General features: G+C 41.0%; 1 protein-coding gene across 1 annotated transcript in view; it reads left to right on the top strand.

The window, feature by feature from the left end:
* Positions 1-1,601: 1,601 nt before the first annotated feature.
* The window catches only part of unc13d (unc-13 homolog D (C. elegans)), an 18,630-nt gene continuing 8,483 nt past the window's right edge, over positions 1,602-11,748 (top strand). Inside the window, exons 1-21 of the mRNA XM_061708433.1 lie at positions 1,602-1,720; positions 2,613-2,639; positions 5,545-5,601; positions 5,707-5,763; positions 5,841-5,948; positions 6,060-6,119; positions 6,232-6,298; positions 7,455-7,632; positions 7,706-7,750; positions 7,835-7,906; positions 7,989-8,058; positions 8,145-8,249; positions 8,394-8,486; positions 8,579-8,679; positions 8,779-8,896; positions 9,340-9,461; positions 9,545-9,635; positions 9,727-9,783; positions 9,872-9,969; positions 11,266-11,317; positions 11,427-11,557. Of these exons, the coding sequence (XP_061564417.1) occupies positions 1,661-1,720; positions 2,613-2,639; positions 5,545-5,601; positions 5,707-5,763; positions 5,841-5,948; positions 6,060-6,119; positions 6,232-6,298; positions 7,455-7,632; positions 7,706-7,750; positions 7,835-7,906; positions 7,989-8,058; positions 8,145-8,249; positions 8,394-8,486; positions 8,579-8,679; positions 8,779-8,896; positions 9,340-9,461; positions 9,545-9,635; positions 9,727-9,783; positions 9,872-9,969; positions 11,266-11,317; positions 11,427-11,557 (1,769 nt within the window). The 5' untranslated portion in view covers positions 1,602-1,660. The remainder of the gene's footprint in view (positions 1,721-2,612; positions 2,640-5,544; positions 5,602-5,706; positions 5,764-5,840; positions 5,949-6,059; positions 6,120-6,231; positions 6,299-7,454; positions 7,633-7,705; positions 7,751-7,834; positions 7,907-7,988; positions 8,059-8,144; positions 8,250-8,393; positions 8,487-8,578; positions 8,680-8,778; positions 8,897-9,339; positions 9,462-9,544; positions 9,636-9,726; positions 9,784-9,871; positions 9,970-11,265; positions 11,318-11,426; positions 11,558-11,748) is intronic.

Here is an 11,748-nt window from a genome sequence, read left to right as displayed (position 1 = left end):
GGTTTTGCATATCAGAACATAGTAGCTGGTCACAGCGTTACAACACATGATATTGTGGCACCATCGTGGCAGAATTTGATTAACAATTTGATTTACAATAGGCAGAATAAGCATGAACAAGGAAAGTAGTACACCCTATCCATCCATTCATCGTCACTTCAGATGTCGTCACTGAAATGACGTCTAAGACAATGACTGCCTGAGCTGAAATGGGGAATACCAGAACTCTGGCCAAGCTCTGACGGACCTACTCCGGCCATCAGTCGGTAGCTGGCCATCCTGGAAGGCTTCAGGGGTAAAAGAAGCTTCCGCAGATATCAAGTTCACAAGAAATACTAAGCACTCAGTAGTTAATAGTGACAGCTTGTCATTAACTTCACAGACTGCTCTTTAGCTGTCACTCAAAAAAAAACCATGACCATATTTATGCATACATTTGTGGCTAATTAAGTACATAAAAATTCAACCCCTTGCACAGTTACTGTGGACACCAATACTAGTTTTTGTACTTGAACTGTAAATATGCTTATGTCGGCTGGAAAGTTGGACATTATAACATTTTAGCACAGATGTCAGTAGAGATTGGCTCGTTTTTTAAGCTAGCCCCTTGTGGTCGTTTGAACTAAAACTTTCCCCACTTTTGCAATGGCTCCAGCTTTGCAGTCCGGATGTTGCCCCTCCAGCGTGTGGTCTATTCAATGGGTGCAGTCTGTCCTGCGGCTGCAGAGCAAGCCCAAAGTATGGGCTTTTTGATCACACCTCAAACACATTTGCCATGAGGCGTTTGTGATGATATCCTGTGTGTTGTTTCAGCCAAATGTCACTCATCCTTAGTCTTTTGCCACATTTATGCAATCTTTTATATATGCCTTCGTCTTGTATTTATATAGGTTGAAATTATGTGAAAACATACCTGAGTACTCCAGACCAGCAAACAAACAAAATGATTCTTATTATTCATTATGCATGTTGTTTGTTTGTTTTGATCACAAATGACATTGTGTAATACTCCGTGACTTGTTGTTAATCTGTCAGTATAATTTTAAGACCTGACTTTAGCCATTATTACACAGAGCTGGTAGGAACTGGGGTGAAAAATCAATGCATGTGTGTTTTCGGCTTAACATGTGCAAGGCAAGTTCATTTGTGTAGCTCAATTCAACGACAAGATGACTCAAAGTGGTTTACAGAGACATTAAAACATCATCAAAAAGCAGAAAAAATAATTATTTAAAACATAATAAAAAGAAAGAAAGAAAAACGAACATTACATAAAAACAGTAATTAAAATATGATAAAGTTATGCAAATCAAGCTTAAAAGTAACAGTACAGATTTGGAACTTTATTCAAATGCAGCTGAGAACAGATGTGTCTTCAACCTGGATTTAAAATCTGTTCTGTGCAAACAAAAAAATGCTGATGAATTAGGTCTGTTACTTTGTATCATTCTTGTTTTAAACCGTAACGTAGGGCGCTAGACTTGAAACAAGTCCTAAGTCACAGTCACTGACTTATGAATACCACCTTCTACAGGAAGTGATGACTTCCGTCTGGTGTATGATAACACATCGAAGCGCATCACGCACCCAGCTTCCCCATATCTCACACAGAGAGCACATCAGCTAACCCAGTCTGGTGTTCAGAAAAAAAGGCATCATTATGTCCAGTCAACGAGAGGACACCTGCGCCAAGGAAAATCAACTGCAAACACCTGACCAGGTAAGAACAACAACTCACTTGAACACTCATGATGTGTTCAGTTTGGCTTTAATTGTGCCGCTCTGTTACGTAATTCACATGTCAATGTGGTAATAACCAAACTGAAATTCTTGTGTGTTTTCTTTAGTTTCATGCCTTTTTTTATAGTTTTGCTTCGATTTCTGTTAACACACCTTCAGTCCAGATCACAGTTATTTCCTCTGTGAAACTTAAGGGGGGAAAACAACAAAAATTTAGTTGAGGCAGTGTTAAAAAAAGGTTTCCACAGAAAAATTGAGTCACTGTCTACACATGGCAATTTCAGGATCCAGTGACAATGATTCATAGCAGCTTTATATGTTTTAGATCAGATGATACCCATTGAAACACATTTTATTTGCCTCTGCAAGCTGCATTCTCTTTTTTTTTACTTATTTAAGATGGATACGCACCAGTCGTCAGGTTTAACTGATATAGTCTAACTTGAATGCGCTTTTACAGCATCTTTGTTCAATGGAAGCGTGATGTAAATGCTGTATTTGTTTGGGCATGCATGTGGTCAGGTTGTGTGCAGGTCTATCAGCATATTTATTTTTAGGATGAGTGATGCTCTTTCAGGTTCAAACGTTGAACAGGTTGCTGCATCACAGTTGCCTTTAAGTTAGTTTCATTATCAGCAATGGAGGAAGTTGCACACAGCGTCAGGCTTTATCAGAATTTGAAGGAAAAATGTGTGTGTTTGCTAAATGATTATAATATTTCAGAGTAAGAGCTGGTAACGACGACCAAGCGTCAGGCCACCTTCGAATTATTGCTCGTTTCAGTTTCATTTGTCATTAAGTACTGTATTACTTTCAACCAAAAAAATGTTTAAGTTCCCTTTATTAAAGCGCTGTTATCTTCTGTTTTAAAGGATCATGGCTTGACAAGACACAAACAGGTAAATAACATGAGCTGCTGGCTGTCATATTGTGTTTCAAAATATCTTTTTTCTTCTGCTGAGTGATGCTGTAGTGGAACAAGGTTCTTAATTTGAATACTGGCAAATATCCACGGGTGTTTGCCTTTTGTCCACGTGCTCGGGGGGGGGGGGGGGGGGGGGGGGGGTAGGTGTTGGTTAGTGTTTCAGCAAACCAGATCTTGTCTGACTCTGCTGATTTGCTGTGCGGAGTACCTCAGGGTTTTGTTTTGGGCCCAATTTTGTTTCTGTTATATGTTTTCCCCTTAGGAAAGAAAATCCAGGAGTTTGTCGATGTTTCATACCATTTATTTGCAGATGAGCTGTACTGCTTTTTTAACGCCTCTGCGATTCAGACATTGTACTCCTCAATGAGGTGCCTTGTGCAAATAAAACAACGTGCAAACACTCTGCAGTTAAACTCGGATAAAACAGAGGTGCTAGTGATTGGCCCTGATGATGTTGTTCCAGTTACACATCAGTTTTTAGATTACGTGAGTGTTTCATAATCGAGCCTAAGACACCTCTGTGTCATCTTTGACAAAGAAATGTCATTAGAACCAAGCGGCTGACGAGGAACTGTTTTCACCAGTTGTGGAATATTTCCAAACTTACAACACTTGTTTCTAAAGATGATCTTGAGTTAATTATCCATGCATTTGTGTCATCTTGTTAGACTACTGCAACAAATTATTTTCTTGCCTTAACAAAAAGGAACTGTCTCCTCTGCAGCAAGTCCAAAATTCCGCAGCAATGCTGCTGACTCACTGTAATAAAAAAAAGATAAAAGATAAAGATAAAGATGTATTTTATTGATCCTAGGACTGGGAAATTATTGTGCAGCAGCAGCATAACATACAGAAAGAAAAGCGACAGCTCAACATAAAACCTAGATATATAAGTAGAAAAGTAGTAAAAATAAAAATGTCTATACATATTTACATCCTATACATACATTATGGTAATTGTGCTGCAGAAATGATAAATAATAAGAGTGTGCAAATGTTGCCATGTGTAAGGAAAAGTCAGTTGTGTGCTATAACCAATAATTATTATTATTTTATGGCATGTGGCAAGAAAGATTACCTGTATCTGTTCGACAGCAGAGCTCCTCTGTCTTACTGGGGTGGGGTGGAGGGGGTGGTCCGGGTTGTCCATGATGGAGGAAATGTCCTTTTCTTCTCCACCATAGAAGGGCTCGCATCACAAAACAATCATAAAAACTTATTGGCTCCCGGTCTCTTTTTGTTTTAACTTTAAAATCTTGGTGCTGACATTTAGAGCTCTGCGTGGTCAGCCCCCCTCCTACATTAGGGACCTTTTATGCCCCTACGTTCCATCTCGGAGGCTGAGGTCATTGGACCAAGACTTGCTTATAGTCCCTCGTGTCCCGTTTTAAGAGACGAGGCGATCGTTCCTTCAAGGCCGTCTTACCGAGGCTCAGGAATTATCTCCCACTGTCTCTGCGTTCGCTGGACTCCATCAAGGCTTTTAAGAGCAAACTTAAAATCCACCCTTTTCTCCAAGCTTTTTTTTATTTTTTTATTGCAAGCACTGTAAGGATTTACAGGATGCATGGTACATGTCAGAAAAATAAGATACAAACTCCAAAATTCAGTTCATTGAACATACAAAACTTAAATATTCTACAGTACACTTCCTGATAGTTTGCATCATATCCAGTGCTATTTTCTCCATCTTACCACCCCCACCCACAACCTCTCCCCACCCACACGAATACATGTACATCCATATACAAAAAACCAACACAGTAACAAAACACATCAAGACAACAAATAACACAAACACATAGAAAGAGAGAGGAAAAAAAAAAAAAAAGAGCTGCTATCAGATCATATTAGTGTGGGAGACTTGCCCCAGTTGAGCTAGTTCATTCTGATACAGTTCAGAAATGGACCTCATACCTTCAGAAACCTGTGGCTTAATCTGGATCCAAAGAAAATGTGTTTTTTCCAAATGTATAATAGAGATCACTTCGTTAAGCCATTTCTTGAAACAAGGAGGTGAAGGTGTTTTCCAGTCCAATACAATTATTTTCTTAGCCACAACCATTCCGAGCATCAGCGTCTGTTGTTCCTCAAGAGTGTAATCCAAGAAGGCTTCTGAACATCCAAAGAGAGCTAGTTTAGGCTCCAGGGCAAAGTCCTTTGAGTAAACTTTTGAAAACCAATCATAGATGCTTAACCAGAAACCATTAAGGAGAGGACAAAACCAGAAAAGGTGTGCTAGTGAACCATCTGCCATTTTGCACCTGTCGCATTCTGAGGATATTGTAGGATATTGTAGTTTAATTTTTGAATAATGAAGCCCGTGTATAACTTTATACTGAATCAATATGAGTCTGGCATTAACTGAACATGCTTGGAGCTAATGCCCAGCTTTCTCCAAGCGTTTAAACTTCAGTAGTGAGAGGGTTGTTTTATGACCTTCATGTTGATTTTATGTACTTTACTTTTTACTTTTAAAGGTATTCTATATTCAAATTTTTTTGTATGTTATATTTATTGTAATGTGTTTATTCTTTTGTGAAGCACCTTGTGACATCCCCCCCATCTGTGAAAGGTCCTCTAGAAATAAACTTTACTTACAAACCTACTCACTCACTCACTCACTCACTCACTCACTCACTCACTCACTCACTCACTCACTCACTCACTCACTCACTCAGCCTAATATTCATGTTTTTGGACCATGAGGAGAAACCAGAGTACCAGGATAGACCCCACACACAAAGGCCCAAGTACAGATTTAAAGCAGGAACTTTGTAAGACAGCATCTTCAGAAAATAGTAACTTGCAATGTTAGATATCCATGACTGCAAGGAAATGGGTACCAGTATTGTTTTTTCCTCTGTGTCCGTCACCAGTTTTCCCCGGGCCATGCTCGTAAATTTGGGTGGACGAGGAGAAACAAAGGCAGAAAGGTGGGAAACACTGCATGAGATTCAAATGTCTAAGTCTATCAGTATCTCAGATTAGCATCACCTGAAACAGATGAATGGGTAATTTCTGCTGTTTGTTTCCTCTAGGACTTTAAAGAAGAGGAAAATCCGGAGGAGAAGGCGAGGCGACACAAAGAGCAGGAGGTACGACCACCCATTTGTTCCACTTTTGATGACATTTTGCCAACAATCACTCTCACACTGTCTATTTCCGTTCAAAGTTGAAGCCTCTGTATAAAGAGCTGCTGTACACCATTGCACATAAGATGGGGAAACCGTCGTACGCTGAGGTCTTCACAGACGGCCAGCTTCAACAGTACATGCAGGAGGTAAACATCTCACACATCACGCACAACGGCATTCACAACCCTCCCACAGCGTTGGTGATGACTGATTACAGGGATTCGCGTTCTCTGTCAATCTCATTTGCTTCTCACCAGGCTTTCGGTATGACAGAATCAGAGCACAGCAATTTGATGGCGAAAGTAGGGAGCACAGAGGTGAGAAAAGGATGTGGGCACGGTTATTTCCACCAACTTTCCAGTGGTAGAAATTGCGTTGTTGAGATTTTTTTTAGACCATTCTTTTAACCAAAGTGTCTGATCCAAACAGCCCCCGGTGTACTGTCTGATGGCCACTGTAAAGGAGGCCAAGGGGATCCTGGGAAAAGACGTCAGTGGTGAGTTCTTGTTTTATCTAGAGGACAGGGATTTGCTTTGTGTAAACTCATAACAAGGCACTTTACACATAAGGCAAGCCTAGCATAGTCCCAACAAAGATCCTGCAGCTCAGCTCAGTTAATCTCATTCCAATAGAGACCAGATTCAATATCCATATGATGCCAATTTATTTTAAATAAACAAAAAAAACAACCCACACTCACAGCCTGGCTAATGAATCCAACAAAATGTATTTAATTTTCACTGCAATATGATCCCCTGTACTGAAATGGTTCAGCATCTTCCCCAATGACAACATGTGGCAGGGCAAAGGTTTGGACCACCGTTCATCTTGTTAGGACCCCTGGCTGCCCCCCACCCCCACAAATGATCAAACTTTTACATTACAGCCACTCAGAATGCTCTCCCAATCCCATATATGTGTGTTTGTTCAATGCATTAATACCAAGTGTGACTCCACAAACAGCAGAAACATAGTTGCTGAAGCCCGTTGAACAGATCTACAGTAATAACAGTCCACCTCAGTGGCCTTGTTCCCAGATTAGATTAAATTTATAATAGCTAACCCTTTCACCTTTAAATCGTTGTGCACATTTTAAGGACTCGTGTCCAAGCAGAGTCTTGAGAAACTTGGATTGATTACTTTAAGAGTATTCTTTGGCTTTACTAAAAAATCCAATCAGACAGGTGCAGCTGGTCCTGAACGCTGATGCGCGAGTCCTCATGGAAACAAGGAAAAGTAACTCTCATCACCCCGGTTCTGAGCTCATCACACTGTCTCCCTGTATAGGTTTACAATACTTTTCCTGAGTTTATAAAGCATTGAAGGGTTTAGGGCTAAAATACATCAGACGTGTTGCCACCATATCAACCATTAAGATCTGGCCCACATGTAACACACTTCATAACCAAAGTTAGGCCTAATTTTGAACAATGTTTGACCCACATAACTTGCCACTGCTACAACTGAGCAAAAGGTGCCAAATTACAATCTAAGTCTGCCTGCTGTGATACTGCAGAAAATACAAGTGAGTTGCTCAAAAAAGGGATTTTTTTTGGGTTGGGTTCGTTTTGCAATCGGAGGGTAAACTGACACCTACTTCAGCTTTTTTGACAGTGGTTCTCTAGAAAGTGACACTATTGTGGTTTCAACAGGTTTCAGTGACCCGTACTGCATACTGACCATATTAGAAGAAGAGGCGGAGAAACGGACGCGCCACTCCGCCAAACCAGTGAAATTCGTTGTCAAGGATGCTGCATCAAATGACAAAATCTACCAAACAGAGATAAAGAAGCAGACCTTAAACCCTATTTGGAACCAGACGTTCATACTGTGAGTCAACGTTTATGATCATTTCCAGCGAATCAGGTTAAATGTGCTCCACTCATCAGTTTTCCTTCTTTAGAGAATTTGAAGATATGACCGGCGCTAGCTTTCATCTTGAGATGTGGTGAGAAGAAATCTTCACTCGATCTGCTATCGATTCACACTCCTCCCATTGTTTTCATCGCAATCGCTGCATTTCCTGTTGCAGGGACAAGGATGAAGACGTGTCGCTCTCTCAGAAACTAGAAGACATCAAAACCAACTTTAACAGTTTAAGAAGGTATTCTGCCTGTAAGACTTGATCACAGAACAGCTTAACCAAAAATAAAAGTCAGTAAATGTTTAAACCTGTATCCATCTAGGATGATCAAGGAGGCCAAAAAGGAGAAAGGGACTGATGACTTTTTGGGAAATATCATTATAAAATTACAGGTAATAAATATTCAGATTTTTTCTGTTCTGGGTTGTTCTTTTTTCACGGTATCTTTAGTCTGATAGCCATTTGTGGACCCGTATAGGCTCTCCACTGCACCGAGGACAACTGGCACAATCTGGAGCCCCGGACAGAGACATACCCTGACCGCGGCCAGTGCCATCTCAACCTCAAGTTCATCCACAAAGCTGTAACTAACTCCATCTGTTGTTAGAGCCGAAGAATAGTTTATATTCAAATGACTCCAAAAAGACTACAAAATACAATTTTAAGCATGTGATGAAGGCATTTGTAACAGTTATATTGGGCTGAGTTTGTGTTGTCTGACTGACAGAGAGATGGGACGCTGAGTCCTGGGCGCAATGCGTACATCAACTACTGCGGGATTCTCCAGCAGTTCGTCCAGGCTTACATCTCCAAGCAACAGGTGAAGGGAACCCGAGCAGCCTCTCCCTGTCAGTCCTGTTTGAGTGTCTGACCTCCTCTCCCTTCTTAACCCTCTATCGTTTCGTGTCCCAGGGTTCTGCTCCGTGGAAAGGGGCTCTGTGTGGCGAGGCTCAGACTCTGCTCGAACTTTACGCCACACAGAATGACCTCTCGCCTTTTTTGCAAGACCTGGCGTAAGCACCTTGTTGGCATTCTGCAGACTTTCAGCTCTTTCTGGGCCCATTTATGAAGCTGGTCCATGATCTGTATGCTTTTTTTTTTTCTCCCGCCAGGAAGTGGGTGGCTTACAGCAAGCTGTACCAGACTTTAGAGGTGGACTCGTCTGTGCTCCTCCAGCAGCTCACCAGCATAGAGTACCACTGGCACCAGCAGGAGCTGCCGTACCAGCAGGTACAGCCACTCCACTCAATTAAACTCAACAATTCAATCATATTTCAGAGCCAAATGTTGCTATTTTTACCTCAGTTGCACTCATTTGGTAGCCATGGAGATGTCTTTTAGAAAATCTGATTCTTACATTGGTTATTTGGCGTCCACGAGCATGAGAAGTCAAATTAGAAGTGAAATTAAGAATATGGGACTCCTTAAATTCACCGGTGCTATTCCTTTGAATAAAAACTGATCTGAGTACTTCCTCCTTTGGCTCCTCGCTACATATTGCAAGGTTTCTGTCTGACCTTTCAAAATTACGAGGATGATTCTTTCTGTCTGAAAGAAACTGAATGCATTTCCAGCTGTTGATGCCTCTGGCTCGCCAGATTCTCCTGTTCTTCAAACAAAGGTTTTCAGAAGAAGCAGATAAGCCTTGACAAAGGTGTTGTATCTTCTACTAGAAACAGGAACTCGGGGATTCTCTTCACGGGTTCCTGCAGTACGGATTGTGTCTGGTGGCCAAATACAGAGACATCTTCCCCCCGATTGCTAGCTCTACTCCGAAACTACACACGCTGCTCAGGTACCCAAAGTTGTTAAAGTCTGCTAAAATTCATGTGGGATGTGAAAGACGTAGCCATGCTTTTCTTTTATCTTTTCTTTCAGGATCTTGGTCCAGATCTGTAAGACTCGAGCATTTCAGAAACTGAACCCGGCGCAGTTCGAGCTTCACGATGAAGTCACTGACGCCATCCAGGTCGGTCCTCATGTCCATGAAATATTCCCCAGCAGCAGCATGTACAGTAACAATACATGCTTTATCACTCATAACATGACTCTTATACCAGACGGGAACAGAGGAGTGGTTCACCATCAAGAAGGGTTTGCATCAGCCAATGACCAAGGTACGTCGAACATATAAAGGCCCCGTTAAAAAGCTTGGCTTGCACGGTTTTCCCATTTCACCGATGTTGTTTCTGAACTCTGCTGAAGGACCTGGCAGAGATTGGCAGCGCCCTCTCCAGGTTGATTGTGGAGGTGCATGACGACATAAAAAACAACAAGGACGTCTGGAACAGAGTGTTTGTCAGGTGAGGGGAGCTATGAATAATGCACACAAGCAGACCTTCCCAGAGACAGACATAGAGACTCAGACAATATGCATCTCATGTATATGTATAACAACCGTGGTGCTCCTACTGTGCATACTGAACCATTTTTTAGTATCGATTTGTGGGTTTTGCATTCACAACACTCAGACGGTACTTCTGACAGGGAGTTAGGCCAATAGCTAATCAGAATGAGGGTCATAGAAGGGGAACTTTCACATCTTAAACTACTCAGACATCCTACATTTCATAGTGATATTTTTGGACTTTTACATCTGACAGTTTTGTTACTTTGTCGCCAATCACCCACGTTGCTCGGGCATGGCAGCGGCTCATCGTGATACCTGGTGCCTCTGAGCTGTAACTGAAAAGTTTGCAAAAGTCACTAAACAAGAAAAAGAAAAAAAATACAAACGTGTACCATGTTTTGAAACTCTGAAGAACTAATTTCCAGCAATAAGCGCGTCAACAAATCTCCTGAAAGGAGTCAGCTGATTGTATATAAAAGTCTGGTGCAAAAATCTAATACAGTATTATAGCTGAACACTACAATGCTGGATGTATCATATTTAATACATCCGTTTCTGAGAGCTTTTACCATCCCTGTAATTAACAAAAAAGGGGGGAAACCGATTTATACAAACCAAAAAATTTTTTTAAAAAATACACAAAATGACCCAATTTATTCAATGATAAGAAAAATAATTATTTAGCAACTGGTTAATACAGAATTGGAAGTGTCTTTGATCTCAATATCTAATTAGCATTTAAAATTATTTAAAAAAATGTGTGAGTTATTTCATGTCAGGCATTAAAAGGATACATTCCCATCCCAGTTCCTCCCTAATTTTTCAAACGGAGAGCCCTGGGACCAGTCTTACCAAGGGTCAAATACACTAGTGTTGTGTGAAATTACTGACAATTCATCTTTTGGATTGAAAACAACCTAGAGGACACAGAAATTGTATTTCTTTTGACTGAAAATTGGGGGCTGGATGTAAAAGTGACTCCCACGTTAAAAAAAGTTTAATTTTACAGCAAAAATAAATGTATTTACAGCCTAGCTATTGTTCTTCTTTCTTTCTTTTTTGTTTAAATTTGAAATCATGCTTTTTATTTATGTTTTAATGTCTTTGTAAAGCAAGCATGTTAGCCTAGCTAATGAAAACCACTGCTCACCCCTCCACTGGCTGTTGCTTCAGGTGCACGACAGTAACACGTAAGAGGTTTTTCACTCCTCCAGTATTTCATGTTGTTTTTTTTCTTTCTTCTCACTAGCGCTGTTCAAGTTGATGTATTCACCGTTGTCTACAAAAAGTTTGACTCCCTGGTAAGCAGCGAAGGGGACAAGTCAGCTCCCATCCACCTGATTCTCCTGGCAGATTTATTTTCTCTTCCCTCATCTCACCATGTTTCCACTTGTCTTTTCTCCTCCATAGCTCGCAAGGGAAATCAGGGAAACGTTATCCTTAATGGAGGGTCAAATGGACCAGAATCTATCCAAAAGCTTGTTCCCTGTTTACCTGACCCTGCAAGCAATCCACAAAGACAAGGCCTTCTTACAGAAGAGGTCAGAAAACGCTCACACCAAACTAACACTGGCTCAGCAGTTGTGGTTGTTTACCTCTGACAAACATAGATCCCAGTTATACTTCAATGACTCCATCCTTAACGATTCAGTTAAAACCCATTGATTACCATACGATCAGTACTCGAGTTGAGGGGGGATGAGGGGGGATGGCATCCCACCTGAAATAAAAA

The sequence above is a fragment of the Cololabis saira genome, chromosome 19, assembly GCF_033807715.1.
Source record: "Cololabis saira isolate AMF1-May2022 chromosome 19, fColSai1.1, whole genome shotgun sequence".
NCBI lineage: Eukaryota > Metazoa > Chordata > Actinopteri > Beloniformes > Belonidae > Cololabis > Cololabis saira.
Note: the sequence above shows the minus strand (reverse complement) of the source record. Positions and strands in the feature narration are given on the sequence as shown.